Raw genomic sequence first — 20,864 nt, 5'->3', positions numbered from 1 at the left:
ATAAACATGCATATACTTATATTGGTTCCATTTCTCTGGAGAACCCCAATATACCACCCATACCCACCATCAAATATTTAGCAATTTCTCACCTGTGTATGTAATCAGGTTCATGAAACTTTCTCTATCCCTAACAGTCTCTCACACTAGCTCTGCCTGATAAAACCCTACATAGTCTTCAAGCCTCAACACAGAGACCTCTTCCCTCCCATGATGCATCATCATGGTGGAGTTTTTCCACTTTGCACATCCACAGCACGTCAGCACTGTTTTCGGTCACCTCTGCTTGTCTGTGGGTGGTGAGCTGGAAGAACATAGTTCTTCCTGGACAACATCTTATACATCAAAAGTAAGTATCTGAAGGGCTAGAATACATCGTCACAACATAATACGGCCGGGATTATTTCTGACTGGGTAAAACCCAAAGGAAATCTTAGCTGTATGACCAAGAAAAAATCATTTCAAACTCTCTGGACCTTGGTTTCTTCCATCAAACGTAAGAGATTTGGCTCGGTACACCAAATTCCCTCCCAGCTCGACATTTCTATGGCTCCATTAACAAATCAATCAACAGTAAACACTCACATGACTCAATATTCATTTATTCATTTTAAAATTATCTTAAATAATATAATATGAAGTCTAAAGTAGAAAACTGTTCTCACTTAAATGCAGCAATTCACAAGTGCACTCATTCTCTCTGAGCCCTTTTAAGACATAACCCCAGCATGGAAAAACAAGTGATAATGATTAAAAGAAAGCAACATGCATCACCAACAGGAAGGTCCTTAAAAGACTGATCACAAGGAAACACTCAGAGCCTCAGCTCACACACGCACATTCTCCGAAATGTAATAAGTTTTAATGTTTCTCCGCACTAGGGTCTCCATGGAACAGTTCACATGGGCTCCTGCCTTTGTCAACACTGATACGTAAAGAGTAGTTATTTGTAAGTACTTCTGAAAGTCAGATGTTTCTGTTTACTTATATGGCTCTGCCCACCACCACCTCTTTTCAGCATGGAAATGCAGGACTCAGAAAGACTTTATCATGTTGGTATCAATTTATTCCAAGTACTCAACTATTTTATAAGCCTTTTCAAATAATCTTCACTCGGTACCATAATTGTCAGCAAGTTTGTTCTGTGTTGGCCATCCTTCCTTTTGTTTCAGTCTTTCATAAAAATCCTTTTGTGTGACAGTCAAGCAGCTGTGCTTTGTTCTTTAATGTTCCTAGCTTGGATCCCCAGCCGAGACCACTTTATAACATAAACGGCAAAGTACCATTTTCACAGCAGGCACAACTGTGTTCATCTTCAAAAAGAGGCATTAATAAAATGAGACTGTAATGAAAATGCTAATTCTGATCACAGGGTAGTGCACAATGGCGGAGAGAGTTGACTGCCTTCTCCCTGAAAGACGGTAAAAGTTGTTTTTGTTTTTTTTTCTTAAACAACTGCTATAATGGCTTACTTTTTTTTTTGAAACAGACATATTATGCAAACATTTCTCTCCATTTCCCAGTGAAATGCCTTTTCTGTCTCATCCAACTGCTCACTGTGTGTTTTACTATATCAGTAACAGTCACCTTCAGGGAGCATCTTTTTTCCATCTTGCAAGAACTGACTTGTTGAAATAGGCATGTCACCGAATCACAGAAAGCTAGAAAGCAGGGATCTGAGTGATCACCAATTCAGTGCCTTCCCTGTGCACATGGCGTCAAGATAAATAAAGAAGTAAAAAAACAGGGAAGTTAATAGATTTGCTCAAGATGTCACAGCTATTTTGGGACAGAGCCAGAGTTGGAACTCAAATTACTGGAGACCTGGACTTGAGGACTTTGTGTATTATGTCTTGACGGTGATTATTCATAAACTATGATGCACATATATGGAGTAGATCCTCAAATATAAGTGCCATTTCATAAGGTATACCTGTAAAACTAGGCCACTCAATTGTCTCATGTTTGGTCAGCTATCTTTTGTTGACAACAATTTTACTTTGTGCGTGCTCTAGGAACAAGCTAGAAGATAACAGCAACAATGGTATATATCATACCCTGTTTTGTTGTGGTAATGCTCGTGCTGGTTTGGGGATCAGTGTTATTTCAGAATGGGCAAGTCTCAGAAGATAATCCACTAAACTTAGAAAAATGACATAGTACATGCTGTTTTGGATGACAACAAAATATGTATTTTCTGATTACTACCTAAAAAAAAAAACCTAAATTCAAGAAACATGACATTTAGACATCTCAGACTATCAGAGACAAAGTTGACTAAATTTTTCTAGAACTTTCTCTTAGAGAGGGGGAGTCATGTGAGCAAGAAAAAGGGATTCTTCTTTTTTTTTGGCCATGCAGCACAGCATACGCATACGGAATCTTAGTTCCCCGACCAGGGATCGAACCTGTGCCCCCCGCAGTGGAAGCGCAGAGTCTTAACCACTGGACCGCCAGGGAAGTCCCAAGACAAAGGCATTCTTGATGTCTTTCTACTTGTCTAAAGCAGGCAGATGCTCCTGGACTCTTATAGGAAAGAAAAGTCTATGGAAGGTGATATCTCATTTTCCCTGTCCAGTGGCGGACAAGATATATCTGAGAGAACATTTTCATCCCCAGTTATCATTATACAGATTTACATTTACAAGTAATGTAATACCTTTGGACAGGAGGAAATTGTGGCCAGTGAACCAAAGATTCAGAAAGAACCAATTCCATCTGGATGATAATCGCTCTTCTTAAAACACCCTCTCTGGTCCTATACTTTGCCCTTCACTGAAAGCTTAATATCAAATCCAAAGTCCTTAGCAGAATCCCACAATTAGGTAAGACTCAACCCTTAACAACCGCTGAGTGAGATGTGAGGTCTTCACTTAAAGTTCTGCGTAGAAGGGAAACGTGTATGACAACCATGCTCAGCCCCTTCAAGTGCTACAGAATTACGGAGATGGTATGTTCTTGTGTTTCCACAGGCAGGGCAACCAAAAAAAGTTTTAAATGACCTGGAGGCCATAAGTACCACATTCAATCCCCCTTCTCCCACTACTTCTTCTATGAACTGCAGTCTACAGCGTATAAATGGTAATTGCTCAAATATCTCATTCCAGGGTATGTTCAGCCCAAGCTTGTAGTTATCTTTCCTTATGAAAACAGTTTTTCAGAGCGAGGGTAATTTGAAACGAGCTACACAGGGAAAGTTTTCCCTGAAGTACTCCCTTCAATGCACATGGGTGGTCAGAGTATCATTTCAATGTCTTCTGCATTAGCTGTACAGGTCAGATGATTAAATCTCCAATTAATTAGGTCCTCTAGTAGCCTGTGTGAAATAAATTAGTGATCTCCATCCCATCCACTTAGACAAAACCCATCGTGACAGCTGGCACATTTTTGGCATTGTCAGCAGAGTGGGTAAGAAGTAAATGACCCATGTGGACAAAATGGGCATCTAACGATGGGTAGTGGATGAAAAGTGCAAAGTATTTTCCATCCACTGCAGAGCAGAGAGCTTGAGTATCTGCCAATGTGATTTGCAAGAAAAAGTGAACTTAAAATGAGCACGAAGCCCATCAACTATGGAATGAAACTCTTCACATTCATCTAGTTAACTGTTCACAACGTTCATAATCTAGAAATGTCCGTTTACCACTGGAATATTTGTAAAGACTATTACTAATAGGATTACTGTTATTTAGAAATTTTAAACAAAGAGGTAACTCTAGGAAACAAAATAATTCCCAACCCCACTTATTTCATCCTATAAGGATATATAAAAATATTCTATTTTAAGGTTATGTTTAGACTACTTTTTCATTATCCAAAATACCTTTGAGTTTTTCTCATGAAACATTTCCAAAATTGCTAAACATAGTCTTAAAAAAATAAGGTTTAAGTACTTTACTAGAATCATAAATTTTCATACAAATGTACTTATATATGACAGATATTCACATAGAAAGTCAAGATTACATTAAAAATTTCAAATGTATTTGTTTTATGTGGGAGCTAGCTGGATAAAAGCAGATGAGATGGGAGGACCCCAGTCAGATGGGAGGCAGGAAAACATAAATCCGTATGAATGTCTATGTAAAGTGATATTTTCCTCCAACTTCTTGTTAATTCCTTCATCAAATGCATAAAGATTAAGTCAAGCCAAATGACTGCCACTGTTTCCTTTTAAGGGGTTTGTTCAGGGAACTCAGAATGCGAAAACACCTAAAAAGTTTCTAATAACTTTTACTTGATTGCATCTTTGTAATACGTTTCCTACGTAATAGCATTAGTTATAAACTACATGAATAAGCAAAGGTTAAAATTTTAAAAGAAGACCAGCGAATCTGATTTAGCTTCCTATATGAATGGCTCCCAAAATTACTCAACAATCTTCAGACGTTTTATCTAAGTTTATGTGAACATATGCATGTATATCCACATATGTACATATTTCTAGTACATATTACAGTATGTATAAACATAGTCTCCAAGGTCCCTTTCAGCTGCAAAATCTGACTTCTAACTCCTAACTGCTCTTTTTTTTCCTCGTCTTATTCTTACCTAACAGATTTTACTCCTCTCTTTACCTTTACAAATATTTAGAATTCATTTCTTTTAAAACCCATTCAAACAGTTCAATTATCTATAGTTCACAGACTATGATTTCTACTCTCACTGATTGGGCTTCCTGCCCCTCATGAGTTGGAACTGGCTTTCATGCTTTAGAATTGGTGCCTATGAGCCCACCTGGGAATAAATGACTTTATTGTATGGCCTGAACTGGGGTTCAGGGGTTGTATGGCCTGAACTGTGGTGGTGTCTCTGTGGGGTGAGTCCTTACGTGGCTGTCTGTTCCACACTCCATGGGATTCACCGTTTCTGACCAGCTGTTATGTTAGCTTCTGGGTTCTAAGTATTGCACTGCAGAAATAGTGCTAGAATTCTTACCTTGTTCAGAAAGCTGATCTAGCTCCTCTTATTTTATATAAGTCTGTGTCCTGTTGGAGAGTTAAAACTTCAGTCCTAAATCATACAATCCATTTGGTTATTATCTTGGTTTACAAGATTATAAATTGTCTCTTATCTGAGGTTCTCTCTCTGTTTTGAGCACCTGGAAATTTCTTTCATGTTTGTAAACCTAACCACACATTTAATTTTATTTTCAAATATTTTATCAACATGTCTATATGTTTACAGGGGGATGGAGAATTTCCTGTATGAACACAGTGTGTCATAATGGCCAGAAATGTAGCTCAAATTTGACTTGTTTGTTTTTAAGCAGCATTCTGTTACATGCAATTAAAAGATCTATATCCAGTTGGTCAATATTTCCCCTAAGACTTAGTAAGATTTTATAGTACTTAAAGCACATTGTAGCATGTATATGTAAATATTCTTTTCTAGACTTCTCAGATTGACTGATTAATTTTGGTACTAAATAGATCTAAAAGAAAATATTTTTGATTGTATAAAACATACAAAGAAAAATGCATGCCTCAAAGTGGGGGGGGGGGGCGGGGGATGGAATGGAGGAGAAATGTTCTCACTCTATATATGTTCCTCTAAGATTATTCAATTATGATCTTTTCTTTCTAATTCCCTTCAACTGAAGAAAGGCTATTTCACTAAGTTGTGGAATCAAGCAAAGCGAAGTTCAAAGCAATACAAAACAAACAGACAAATGCAAGTGTGTATGAGAAAGAAACAAAGGCACAGAGGGTTAGTCTGGAAATGTCAACTACGACGCAAGCCAAATCAGGCAATATTCTTATCTCTATACAAAAGACTGAATTATATACATAATACAACAGAGCATTATTAATCACCAGCCATTATTCTCTAGCACTGTCATTCTAAAGGAAGTCTTGGAAGTAGACACACCGTACTACAGATTTAGCAAGTCATCCCATGCTTTGGGCACAATGCATAAGCCACATAGCTGGAAACACAGAAGGGGACACACTGTTTCCAATCACTTTGCAACAACAGATATTAGTTTAAGAAATATAAAAGACTGAAACAAAACACTTTTTTTGGACATAAAGAAGAAAGGTGCCTTTCTTGTTCTTGATTCCTCTGCTTAATAAGAGCTCATCTTTAGGTAGTAGATATTCCTTTAATTTTGCAAACACCAATGTCAGCTTTGGTAATTTCCAAAAAGTAGTTGCTGACCTAGATATGAAAAATCCACACACAAGTGAAGCTAACATGCAAAACAGTAGCATACCCTGCTTCCTATCAAGATTCTTTACCAAAAATCAAAATGGTATCTGGTATTTGAAATCAGCACTTCTTTGGGATTTTGTTTCCTCTCCCCGACTAGCATTTTTTAAGTCCCAGGAGAGAAGGCACCCTCTGTCTATTTAAATAACGTTTGACCCTAATCAGTATTTTACTTCAATTCATTTCCCATTTAGGTGTCATGACAACTGTAGTCTTTTCAATGATTCTACAAAAGAACACCTGGGATACAGAATTTCAATGACACAAGCAGCAGACTTGCACTTGAATACTTACCACGTAAAACTGTGAGTCTGGTAGATACACTTATTTCTCCCACGTTATTCGAGGCCACACATTCATAAATTGCCTCATCCCGCGGAGTCCGTAAGGGTTGTATTCTGAGAACTGATCCAGATCCATCGTCAAACTCTATTACCTATTAGAGGAAACAATAGCTGTCACAGGTGTTGTTACTATCATCTGCCTCTCAGCTAAATCTCTTAATGCAGTGGTGAACCAGCCATTAGGCTCAGAATAAACTCAGAAGCATTTTGAGACTGAATTTTGATACAGTGATGAAACAGAATAATTTCTCTAATGTACTGAATCCTATGATGCAGAATGGAAAGACATGAAACTACATATGCAAAAATGTAGATTTCTTGTCTCTACAGAAAACCATCCAGGGTTTAATCATGAAAATATTCTAGTATATGTATCTAGGGCAATGTGACCTTTTTATTAATTTTGCAAGAGACTTGCTGCTATGATGGGTACACTTCTTAAATTATTCTGTCTCTGATAGCACATATGCACATGTGGATCCATTCAGTAATTGGACGATAAGGTGGAGAAATAACGTATGCCACCACTGATAGCTCTTCTGGTTTAAAATGTCTCATCCTGAACAGTATAGATGAGCAAACCATGAAGAGAAACTGCATAAATCTAGTACTTAGGCAGCCAATGAGATGGCTTTCATAGCCCCAGAGACTGATGGCATGCATTAATTTTGCCATAAATCATTCCAGTATTTGTTCTAGCTTAGCATTTTCTGCATTTTTAGGGCATTCTTGCTGTAAAATGGAAAGCTTGCTTCACCAGGCAGAAAATTAATGTCCTAAAGAGTAAGCCTGAATTCACTATCATTATAGACTCTACTCTGAAACTGTTAAGCAATCCCAGGTATTTGTCACCTAATCAAGTAGTACTTCTAAAAAATGATGTTGATAATATTGATAAATATGCATACAAAACTGTAGAGTCCTCTACCGGTCTTTTCTATAACTCTGCTGTGTTTCTTCAGCTGTTCACTGAGATGGTGGATTTTTTTTGCATTTCCCTATGAATAATATATCCATGTGCTTAAATTGTGAATAAATTAAGAATGCTTTATAAATATATTTACAAGATGATCAATCCCAGATTTTGTGTATAAGTGTCAACATACAGAAAAAAGAGATTGAATGTTTTTAAGATATGGCCACTTCAAGTCCTTTCCGCATCCCATTTACATTCTAAATTCACAGAGATATTCAAAAATCCCATTTCTTAATGCACCACAATTTATTTTCAACTCTATTAAAAATACCACACACTTTAGAATGAATCTACTATGCATCTTGGGAGAATAAAGTTTCATAGTTACTGGAATCTTTGTCAAATATGCTATAATTAATATATATATATATATATATATATATATATATATATACACACACACACATATATATATATTTGAGCATCCTATAGCTTAATGTAGAGAAAGGTTTAAACATCTTTAATACTAATTTAAATTTTGATTTTTTTCAGTTTTATTGAGAAATAATTGACATACATCACTATATAAGGTTTAAGGTGTACAGCACGATGGTCTGATTTACATATATTGTGAAATGATGACCAAAGTAGGTTTAGCTAACATCCATCATCTCATATAGATACAATAAAAGAAGAAATGTTTTCTACTTATGATGAGAACTCTTAGGATCTACTCTCTTAACTTTTGATTAATTGTTACATGTCACTGCATGCTTACATTTCTGAATTATTTCCTAGGTTTAGACCTATATTCTTCAACAAACGATATACACATTGGATGCTAATATTGTAATCTTCAATTTGCAAACCCTATTTAACACCCAGTATTAATTATGTACCTACTCTAGGCCAGATGCTACATTTGCCACTGGAGATAGAAGAGGGAATAAAATCAGTCTCACTCATACTCTCATGGGCTTTAGAAACCAGTGAAACTAAAAAATACAATATACTGTTACACATATGAAGGATTCGCAGCCCAAGATTCAGTACTATTTGATGTAGCCGCTTTGTGTTAAAATAATTTTTTCTGGATGTTTATATGACACTCATTAGGAATTATGTACTGAGCAGACCTCACGCTTTGAAATGTTTACTGTTATAATTTAAACTTTGTTACAAGAGTTTGTCAAGAAGCCATCATCACTAGCAAGCATGATGTCAAACTTCTCTTTGACAAAAAAGTCAATTTCATTTAAACTAAAAAGTATATGTGCACCAAAAGTCACACACACATCATTTCCTATGACAATGTAGGATATATTTCTCAAAGATTAAGATATTCTTTTTATGTTTAAATCACTGTAGGTATCTGATCTTCAAACAAACAGAATTTTAAACTTACCATTTGTAAACTACAGGCCAGATTTCAATTTTCACCAGTGTAATTATGCTCTTTATGCATTTGGTCCATTTACTGCTCTTTGAGAACTGGTGAAAAATGAATAAATTCACAATGCTCTGAATTTTGTCGTTGCTATGTTTCATTTAACTGGGAATTGTTTTAATTTGCCAAACTGTGAACTAGGCTATAAAGTAGTCAGAAACCCAGGTAAGAGGAGGTGAGTTTTACATTTTGGGTCAGTTTGGAGGTCTAAGTACTCTCTAAAAATCAATCTAGCCTCTTCATATCTTAAATTACAGGCATGATATTGTGTGCTTCTTCCAATTTTTCTCTATATAGCTTATCACCTATTTTTCTCCTCCAGAATGAGCAAATTCATAAACCATAGGCTCCTTAACAACACCCAAAATAATATCTGAATTATGTATCATCATCTTCAATGCACTGAGCTTTCTTGAATAAACAAAATCGACATCATCGGTAGGTTTATCAGCTATCAACCTGGTTGGGTATGTTTCTTTCAGAGCAGTTCTTCACCCTAACACACTGGAGCTAAGTTCTCTTTCTAGTCCATGCTACCTGTAAAACACAGGTGTGAAGTATAGTGGACAAACTAAATTTGCTGTCCAGTATCCGTTCCCCTTCTTCCGGATAATAGGAACTTGAATTCCCTTTGGGAAAACACTACTACCTCATTCCAAGCCATGGGCTTGGATGGAACTGATCTCATTCTCAGTAAGTGGGGTAGATTCTGATTAACATAAATGAGTTAGTCTGTACCATCCAGCTGTCCACACAGACTGGTTCCGTGATGAACACGTAACTCAATAAGAGCCAAGAGCACAGAAAGCTCTCACTCGTCCTCTAGTCTTGGATGTGGGAGGATGTGAGACGGCATCTTGCCATCTTAAGGGGAAGCAGTCTGAGGGTGAGGTTACACGTGAATGCTAAGAACACTATTTGAGCCCTGGTACAAGTACAACAAAAGTCAGTCATCTGAACCCCCACATTCCCTTTTTAAAAAAGCTGAAGCCCGGCTTCCCTGGTGGCGCAGTGGTTGAGAATCCGCCTGCCAATGCAGGGGACACGGGTTCAAGCCCTGGTCTGGGAAGATCCCACATGCCGTGGAGCAACTAGGGCCGTGAGCCACGACTACTGAGCCTGCGCATCTGGAGCCTGTGCTCCGCAACAAGAGAGGCCGTGATAGTGAAAGGCCCGCACGCCGTGATGAAGAGTGGCCCCCACTTGCCACAACTAGAGAAAGCCCTCGCACAGAAACGAAGACCCAACACAGCCAAAAATAAATAAATAAATAAATAAATAAATAAATAAATAATTAAAAAAAAAAAAAAGCTGAAGCCATCTAGAGTGAAGTTTTCCATCACATACAACATAAGAAATGGCATAGCTCATTATGAGCTGATTACAACACCTTGTATCAGAGAAAAACAAGCAAGTAACATACAAACCAAAAATTCAGCAGTTACGTTCTTCCCCCAGAGAAACAGAACAATGGACCTAATACCTCAAATCTCTGATTGCTGACTTTCTTTCCTTTTTTGTTCCAGACAATTTTAGGTCTTGGGTCTCCTGTCGCTTGGCAAATGAAAGAGGCAACTCCACCAGAGACCCCTGTCTGGTCAACGGGAGTTCGTGTAAACCTTGGAGGTGCTGAAATAAAAAGAAATAAACATCACAATTAGATGGAAAGTGGAAACACAGACTGTTACCCCACTGCCACTGCTCTCTCCAGAGCCCTCAACCCTATTTCAGTCAATACATACATACATACATACACATATAAATATACAAGGATTATAATATTAGGAAAGCACCTTTTACATTTGAGGGTAATTAAAAGGGGAGGGAGGTAACTTTCTGGTGAAGTTATCTGCTAGTGCTTTTATTGCTGAAATCCGTATTAAGGCAGAGATGCAATAACATTTGAAAAGCAACATCACGCATTAATTTTTACAACCAGTATTAAAAAAAATCCAGTTTGTCCTCTGTAACAAAATGAGCTCATCAATCAAAGTGATTAAAATTTTAGCTCTTTGCTTTGATGCCGCTATCAGGACATTGCCAGAAAGCAGCAGTGCCACTATTAAAATTAGTGACATTTAAGAGAAATTCTAGGAAATTTTAAAGAGACAAGAAATACAGCCCTGAGTTAGACGGTTTGGCAAGAAATAGAAATAGGAGAATATGGTAAAGTGACTCTAACCCAGATATTGCGTGCTGCCTTACTTTCAACTTAACTCCACAATTTGCATAAAAAGATGAGTCAAGAAGCCTCCAAAGTCATAGCAAAAAAAATAATTTCTGTAAAGAAAGATGTAGACTTCAAGATTCCTAAGGACGAAAGGCTAACAGTTGGAGGTTTTTGAAATGTCCTCTGTCTCCTTTAAATGTTCCTAACATACACTTTCCCTCTTAAAAGCCTGCTTGTTATCTACCTGGTATTTCTGGATCTAGAAATCTATTATATGAAAATTATATAAAATGTAGACAAATATTTATGGACAAAGATATTAACCATATATTTTATTTACAAAGATTATAAGTACTCAAAACATCATTATTATAGGAACTGATGGTGAGATAAACTGGCATAATGATGGAACATCATACAAATAGTAAATGTTGTAATTATAAAGTTTTTATTATATGCCACAAGAAATACTTACAACTCAATGGTAAGCCACAAAAGCATCACACAAAATTACAGATGAGAGATATCAGGTAAAGAAAAATGCACCCCAAAAAAGATAGGACAAAATATGCTAAAACATTAATGATGGTGGTTTGGGAGAAGGTATTTTAATTATTTTTCCTACTCTTCACATTTTTCTTACTTCTTTGAGTTTTGACAATTATGTTAGAGTTGGACATTTTTTAAACTCAAAAACATTTTACTTTCCCATTTTATTTTCTATTTTCTTACCCCTATTACAAATTTTCTCTTCCCTCCGGCTGTTTTTCAGTGATACGTCATTGAAACAAGGTTTTAAGTAACCATAGCTAAAGTTTATTTTGAAAACTATCCTTAGATTCTAAGTAAGAAGAAAATAGCAAAGTTCATCATTGTTTGCTCATCACCAGTATTTTCTCCGCCTTGTTTTCATGTTTCCCATGTGATGCTCCTGCTGGCCTGATGGTGTGTGTCCTGACCCTCATCTTGATTTTCCTGGAGTCAGGGAAGCCAGATTTCCTTCTCAGCTCCACCATTTTGTATGTGTAACATCTTGAGGGGGTGCCTAACTTTCCTGTCTCTTAACTGTAAAAATATGAAATGTGAAATAAATTATTTTGCAGAGATCCCTTCCAGTTTTAAGGTATTAACTTCCACGATGAGGGAAAGAAGGGAGAAGAGAGGTGAGTGGTATCTTTGTAATGCTGATGCAGGGAAATGAGTCTCCACTTCAAAAGGAAATTCAACTTGGTGATAGTAGAGCTGGTGAAAACCCAGGTACGTTTGTTCAGAAACCCTAGGAACGAAAGTGGGCTCTAAAAACGCTGCTAGATATCACATCCAACGGCATCTCAGGGTAGCAACACAAACTGGATAATTACCAGAACTGTGGGCAATGTTTAAAATGATTTGAAATTGATTACCAGTGAGAGGAATAAAATACGCAGTACACTGATGTCACTTTTCTGCCACAAACAAAAAAGATATTAAAAGTTTTTATGGTTTTCATTCTGCTGTTGCAAACAATGCAAATTGATAATAACCACTCACTTGTCAGCATCTAAATGGAAATTATAATTATGAAATTAAAATTCCTAGGGAGTTTCCCTGGAAAAACAAAATGTATTGCATTGCTCTTTTAAGTGGTACCAACACTGTCATTTTTAGGTACTTTCCTTTTTAAAGTCCATAGCTTAAAAATTGTCAACCCTAAAGGAAAATGAATTTTAACAACCCAGCTTCCCATTTAAGTTCTGTTTTGAAATTTCTCACAAGAATGTAAGGACTGGATGGAGGGCTGTTGCATAAAATGACTATGTACTAATCAGAAATTAAATAAACAAAGAAGGTTGTTTTGATGCATTTTTGATGCACTGGGATTTTTTTTTAAGGGAAAGTATCCTATTTCTCAACCTAAAGAATGAAGGAAATTTGGAGATTCTGTCAATCTGCAAATAGGCAACAGTTACTCGGGAAAGTGCTTCCTGAATACTGAGTGGGGTAAGTACAGTCGAATTACAGTAAGAAGTCGAATTAATATAAAACCCAGAAGTCTTATTTCTAAGTGGAAAGCATAGGAGGCAAGTTCCCATGTTCTCAAAAAGGGATGCAACTATCATTCCAATGTTCAGATGTGTTTTTCTTTTATCTTCATTTTCTGGTCATACCTTACAGTTCTCATGCAAATATTGACAAGTTTAAAGATATGACCACTGGATGCTACTGCAAGGATTTTTTCTTTTTTTTAAACTTAATTGATAGTTTTACTTTTCAAACTAGGAGTATAGTTGATTTGCAATGTTGTGTTAGTTTCAGGTGTACAGCAAAGTGAATCAGTTATACATATATGTATATCCATTCTTTTTCCATTCTTTTCCCATACAGGTCATTACAGAGTACTGAGTAGAGTCTGGTAAGGATTTTATTTCTGAAGATGAAGTCAAGTAATAGAATTAATCTAATGAACTGTGGAAAATTTATTGAAATAACCGGTTAGGATCTGTTTCAGATCTGGGACTGTTTTTCTAAATCCCACTACACCCCACTGTAGTGACTCAGTATTCTTCAAAAAAGCAGCCCGAAAAGGGTCCTTAAATTTATTCTTTAAAAACAAACGCACAAAAATTAAATTGATCACGTTACATTTTTGTAAAGGCATATCAATTACTTGTACACAGAGTTTTTTTAATTTTTAATTTTTTTTCTAAATATATGTTAAAAAAAAATAGCCTTCACAGACAAGAAAATCATGACTTTCTTATGGGATCTGATGTCAATTTTTCTACATTTGTCAACCAAGTCCAAACCATGGAAAGGATAAATGCCATTACTCTATGATACAAGGTTAACACTCTAGATAATATAGTAAAATCCTTTCAGTAAGCATGTTTGTTGCATAAATAATCATCTTGGCTGGTCAGACGCTAACAGTGAGGCTGTCAATGCTAGGCAGATGGCCAAAGGAAACAGATGAGAAAGAAAGAAGACTAAACATAACCCCAACAAATGCTAGAAGCAAGTAAAAATCTTCATTCCCAGAGGGGTCTAACAACACATAGCACTCACTCCCCCTTGTCTGTATCTCAGTTTAATAGAAGAAACTAAATGAGTCTTCTGCCTTCTTTTGTCATGGGTATGCCCAAATTTAAGTCATGCTCTGAAGATGGGAAGAAAGAGAAGAGAACCCATGTAAAAGAATAAAACAAAGACTTCCACTACACAGTCACACAATAGGACAGCCTCAGGTCTTAATAATGAAAGTCCCCATGATTATCCCATGAGATACAACCATAAATACTACGCTTGGTTTAAGAAAATAAAGAACTATCAGGAATGTAAGGACGGAGAGAAAGACATTAAAACTTTACAGTCACCAATATTCAGATAAGTACCCTTCCATTATTGTAGCTAACTGCCATTGCTATCCACCTAGAGCTGCCAACATTATGCTTTGCAAAATGCATTTCTGCTCAAGCTGATTTTGACAAGTAAGGAGTATCACCTTTTATTAAACTAATGCCAGGCAGAGGTCAGATTACTGTTAGATCCAGAAAGTCTATTTTCTAAATGGAAAATAGAGAAGCTAAACATGCATATGAGTCAGAACAGAGGCATGCTGGATATTCTAGAACGTGTCTGCCATGCTCACGTGCTGTTCAAAGACTACATTCTCGGGATGCATTCACAGAGCAGACAGGAGCTCCAGGAATCAAGTAGATTATTATTTCCCACACAGCTTGAGAGGAGCCACAGGCTGCTGATTGATTTTTCCTTCTAAGAGGTTAGATTGCTTCTTACAAGTATAAGCAATGTACAGTACCTTTAATGCAATGACTGTAATATTTTGATGCCATATAAGGTCTCAAGTTGCTAGGCTTTCTGAAGACAAGATGATAAGCCCAAAGAGCACATAAGGTGATTAAATTCAGGGGACAGAACGTACCAAGACCAGCAAATTGCCTTTGACCATCCTAAACAAACTGCTCTATCAAGGACAAAACCTTCCTTTAGTACACTACATTAAGTAGAACTAGACATTAAGTGAGGAGAACCACTGAAGTCCGCTAGCAGCATCCATGGAAGAAAGGGATTTATGAGAAATTCCTAAAGGTTAAGAAGACGACTCAGGTTTGTGGGAACTTGACTGGCCAACTGAGAATCACTTAAAACAGGTCCCTGGAAAGGACCACATGCTAGAAAAGTGAAGAGATGAAATGATGGTGCCGTTTGACTAATTTAATTCTAATGAATAAGCCACTTCTGCAGACATCAAGGAAATATGTTGCACGGGGAACAAAACCAACAGCATGTAAATAATCGGCTTTGTTTCTTTCAGCTGATTAACATTTCCTTAAACAGAGAGTTTTGATTTTAAAGGGATATTTGTCATAATAATGTACTTAAAATCTTGAAAGGGGCAGGTTAATAATGTTATTAAATGATACTGAGGGAGAGGATGAGGAAACGTTCAGTAAAAATATATAGGTAGGGCTTCCTTAGTGGCGCAGTGGTTGAGAATCTGCCTGCCAATGCAGGGGACACGGGTTCGAGCCCTGGTCTGGGAAGATCCCACATGCCGCGGAGCAACTAGGCCCGTGAGCCACAACTACTGAGCCTGCGCGTCTGGAGCCTGTGCTCCGCAACAAGAGAGGCCGTGATAGTGAGAGGCCCACGCACCGCGATGAAGAGTGGCCCCCACTTGCCACAACTAGAGAAAGCCCTCGCACAGAAACGAAGACCCAACACAGCCAAAAAAAAAAAAAAAAAAAATATATATATATATATATATATATATGTAGTCCTGTTGTCCTGTCTTTAGGAATCTACTTCCTCCCTAAAAGGTATCTGTAGAATTTATGAGGCTGTCAGCTGACCTCATCTCTGTTCTTTCTTTTTCTGGAAGAATCAGGGTGAGGGCTCCGAAGGGAAGCTCAGGAACAGGGATCTGGAGGTCGGTGAGAAATGCAAAGCATAGGAGGTGAATCCGGGGTGATGCTAAGGGCCATGGCCAGGTCTGAAGGTTTAGGGGGACAAGAGCCATTGTCACAGGGTTTACATTCCCATCCAGTCACAACACACTCTACTGCCACTGCCCCAAACATAGAAAATGGCCAAAGTTTGTGTAGATGATGGATTTTCTGTTATGATTCATTGGGGTAGGTAGGAAAGTGTGCCCAAGATAGCAGTGCAACTGTAGAGGCTCATGACAAGGGAAGAGGGGGTAGGTCCCAGAGTTGATGTTTAACTGTACGGAGGGCCAGGATCCTGGCACAAGACACCAGGCTGGACTGGTTTCCATGGCAGATGTTCTGCATAAACAGAACATCTATCCTATCACATGGAATCTGCACAGGGTCACCTCTGACATCCATGGCCAGGATGGACCTTCAAAGTCAGACTATTTTTGAGCCATCTATTATATTTTCTTTTTAATACAACTCCACAATCTTTTAACCTTAAAATTTGATTTAAGGAGCATTATACTTCAAAATGGGATAAAGAAATAACTACTCTTCAGTGAATTCCATGCACTGGACTAAATGTTTTATATATCTTATATGCAGTGTTTTCCATAGTCCTGTACGATTATACCATTACTCCTATTTTATAGAATTTTAGAAGGCTTTATAGTACTACATAAATTTAGAAGGAAAGAAAGAGTCAGGGAGAAAACGGGAAAAAGAAAGGAAGGAAGGCTCACTGAGGTTTAGAGTGAATCATGGACTTTTGATCTAATTGTGAAGTCCTGATATTTTTACTGTGCCAAATTAGAAGATGGAAAGTTACAAAGACGCTGCACAGACAATATGGTATAACTCAATTTATAGTATATTTTCAAATCAAATCTGTTTTAGTTAACCATAAAAAGTATACTGGTTGTTTTCTCAAAGGTTTGGTAAGTACTTTGTACTGTATTACAGCAATTATTTTTCACTAGATAAATGAGAAAGTTCACCCAGAATGCGTATGGAAGTTATTTTCCTAACTTCCAGGAGCCGATTGAAATCAGGGGTACATTAAGTATGATGCCTGGGCAAGAGACAAAAATCAAAGCCACAAAATTCATAAATAAATCGCGTAAGTTCCAAGTGTAGTATGGTAGAATACTTTTGTATTTTTCTACATATACGTTCAATTTGTTCATGATGGCAAAAGACAAGAAAGTTCTTGACATCAATTTCCTCTCTTCCTTTTCAAGGCATTTTGACAACATACTCTATGCATGTCTAGACCATTAATTTTTTTTTTTAACATCTTTATTGGAGTATAATTGATTTACAATGGTGTGTTAGTTTCTGCTTTATAACAAAGTGAATCAGCTATACATATACATATATCCCCATATCTCCTCCCTCTTGCGTCTCCCTCCCACCCTCCCTATCCCACCCCTCTAGGTGGTCACAAAGCACGGAGCTGATCTCCCTGTGCTATGCGGCTGCTTCCCACTAGCTATCTATTTTACATTTGGTAGTGTATGTATGTCCATGCCACGCTCTCACTTCATCCCAGCTTACCCTTCCCACACTCCCCATGTCTTCAAGTCTATTCTGTACGTCTGCGTCTTTATTCCTGTCCTGCCCCTAGGTTCTTCAGAAGCTTTTTTTCTCTTTTTTAGATTCCATATATATGTGTTAGCATACAGTATTTGTTTTTCTCTTTCTGACTTACTTCACTCTGTATGACAGAAACGAAATTGAGTTATTTGTAGATCATTAATTTTATTAAGGCTTCAACTCCCAATTCTCGACTGCTAAAACGATTACTACAGCATTCTCCCATTGGATAAATAGATGTCTATGCCTCTGTATAACTATCAACATTTAAGGTGACTAACGATTGATATGTATATTAACAGAAAGGAAGGGGAGAAGGAGAAAGGAAAGGAAGAAAAGAGGACAGGAAGAGATTTGACTTAATGAAAAGGTATCTCCCACTTGAACTTCTCCTCAATGCCAGGTCCTTATTTCTAATGTTTGAAAGATTACCTAGTAACATCTCAAAATCATTACGCTGAAAACACACCATGCCATCTGCCTTCCCAATCCTACTTCTCCTCCTAAGTTTCCACGTTTGTTTGTGGCACTCCCATTCTCCCTGACACTCAGCCCTGCAGCTTCAGCCTCTTCTTTGTATTCTTGTCCTTTGCCTCACTATCATTCAATTATTAAGTCCTATAGATTCTGCTTCTAATATGTCCCACTCCTCTTTGTTTTTTAATGTCTAATAACAATGACTATGATTCTCCCTTTAAGCTGGACATTAGAATCACTTGGGAACCTTAAAAAAGTAAAAAAGCTATAGGTGCTCAGACCCCTCCCCAGACCAATTAAAATAGAAAGTCAGTGGGTGAGGCTGGGTGATTAATTTCCAGAAGATGCCAATGATCAACCAGGATTGAGAATCACTGAATAATATCATGATATCTGTGCTTTCCCTTCCAGTCACCCTAACTTCAAGTTTTTATTGCTACAATCAATATTACAAATTACTGCTGATCCGATCCTTCTTTTCCTTTTCGTTCTTGTTCTTCCAGGTTTTGTTAAACGCATCTATGATTAAAGCTCTTTTCCACTCTAAATAAATAAATAAATAAATAAACAAACCAGCTTTAATAGCTAACTGCTGCCAAATAAACCAGAAATTCTGTTTGGGCTTTCAGATCTTTCAGAGCTGCTGTTGACCTACTTTCCCAAATATGTTTCTACTATCGCCCATCAGGAACCTATAATTCCCTGCCTTGATGCCTTGGTATAAGCTGTTCCCTTATATAAAATGCCTTCTCCTACATTTTAAAATTTATAGAATTTACCCATTTTTCAATCCCAAATTAAATATCTGAAGTTTTCTTTGATCCTCCCATCTGGATAAGATCCACTATTCTTTTAACTCTCTTATCATACTTTTTGTATCTCTCCTATGAGTTAAAGCAGTCTATCATTTATTACAGCTATTTTGTACATATGTATTTCTCTCTCTGCTCATTAACTGAACCCTGAGAAAAGCATCTGTGACCTGGTCATCTCTGAAATCTCGTAACTCCTAATCCCACCAAGCACATAGTAAGTGTTCAATACATACTTAGACACGATAAAAGGCTCTCCAAGGTACTATACCCTCTAATCTTTGACTATACATTTTTCAGTACTTAGGATGCATAATATTGTTGTAAACATGATAACTGTGCTTCCACTTGAATTATATTTGCTTAGAGCTTGATAAATTATCTGAAGAAACAAACTTCAAGTAATATACATTGACACGGCAAAATACTGATGTGACATGGTGGGAGACTAATGGATCCATACCAGGCCCAAAGTTGGCAAAATACAGCATATCCAAATCACAGATTCATGCATCCTACTGTAGGACTCAATTCAGATGAAGTATAATGTAATACAACGGATCTCATCTCTTTTATGAATATCATTGTACCTCATTGTTACCACAGAGCTCTCCTATTTTCTGCCACTTTTAGGTTTTTTTTAAATAAATTGACTTTATTGTTCTGACCGTACATTTTTATTATAAGTAAATTAGAAAACATAAATAAATTAAAGGAAGACATTTTAAAACATTCTAATGGTTATCGTTTTGATGAATGGCTTTTAAGAATTTTTCTATGTCTGCTTAACATATACTGTCTACAAAAAAGGAGATTATACTGTATGATTATTTTATAGCCTGCATTTCACTTAAAATATATTGTGAATATATTTTATGTCAATAAATATTTAAATGGAAAAGGCTTTTATATTATAAAGCATATAGATATATTTTAATTTACTGTTAAACATTTAGGTTGTTTCCAATTTTTTAGTGTTATAAAAGTGCTTTAGTGATTATTCTTGTATTTATATCCCTACACATATACGTCATTCCTATATGTGATTCATTCTTACATGTAAAACTAACATGTATGATGCATTCCTATATATAAAATTAAAGAATTAAAAAACTATACATTTCTAAGGCTTTTTATATACTTCAACAAATTATGCTAAAAAACTCATATAGTCACAGGAGGAATAAATATGAGTGTCCAATTCCCTAGACCATTGCCAAAGCTGAAAATTAGCACTTAATCACTGGCAAAATTTTTATCCTTTTTAGTTAAACAGAGGGATAGAAGGTAGAGGTCAGAGGGTGATCAGTATAGAGGAAAAAACTGGAAAATTTACACCTTAAAAATGAATCCTCTTCAGATACTCCTCAAATCCTGCCTTTTCCATTTCCCCTTGGGATGAAAGAATGTAAGAGGAATACTTAGTAGTGAATACTTAAAGACCAATGAAGAAAGAGGAGAAGGAAGAAGAGACACTATCTATCAACATGAAACTACTGAAAGTAGTACTTAAATGCTATAGAAAATAATTTTCGATTTAAAAAAGTCAGGACATTCACGTCCATCTTAGTCTTTCAAATTGTTTTTCAAAAAACAATTAAGATGAGGTTTCCTATGAATTAGTCAGTGCACAGTAGTAAAATAAATTTCTTGTTTGTCCTATTTCAAAATATATTAATACCTGGGTCATAAACATGTATTTTACAGCCGTAAAAGTTGTGCAGTCTCACTACCGTAACTTTTTATTTAACATACAGCCATGGGATATTATGACCAAAACAAACAATGCTCTATATTCGCTGTGTCTGGGCCATAAAACTCTCTGAACTATTGACATGCTTAGTAAGACCGACCATCTGTTTTCGTGTAAGACACTCACTGTAACCACTGGCTTAGCAACACAAATTTTAGAAAGGCGTGCCAGTGGTCCAGAATCACTCTGAAGATAGAAT

General features: G+C 36.7%; 1 protein-coding gene across 10 annotated transcripts in view; it reads right to left on the bottom strand.

The window, feature by feature from the left end:
* PTPRD (protein tyrosine phosphatase receptor type D) overlaps window positions 1-20,864 on the bottom strand; it is a 526,430-nt gene that overhangs the window by 308,863 nt on the left and 196,703 nt on the right. For all 10 annotated transcript variants that reach the window (XM_059924740.1, XM_059924745.1, XM_059924742.1 and 7 more), the window contains 2 exons: window positions 10,404-10,549; window positions 6,508-6,649 (listed from right to left, as the gene is read on the bottom strand). In XM_059924740.1, coding sequence (XP_059780723.1) covers window positions 6,508-6,649; window positions 10,404-10,549 — 288 coding nt within the window. The remainder of the gene's footprint in view (window positions 1-6,507; window positions 6,650-10,403; window positions 10,550-20,864) is intronic.

Source organism: Balaenoptera ricei, chromosome 6, assembly GCF_028023285.1.
Source record: "Balaenoptera ricei isolate mBalRic1 chromosome 6, mBalRic1.hap2, whole genome shotgun sequence".
In the NCBI taxonomy this organism is placed as follows: domain Eukaryota; kingdom Metazoa; phylum Chordata; class Mammalia; order Artiodactyla; family Balaenopteridae; genus Balaenoptera; species Balaenoptera ricei.
The sequence above is the reverse complement of the archived record's forward strand: the minus strand, read 5'-3'. Positions and strand labels throughout refer to the sequence as shown.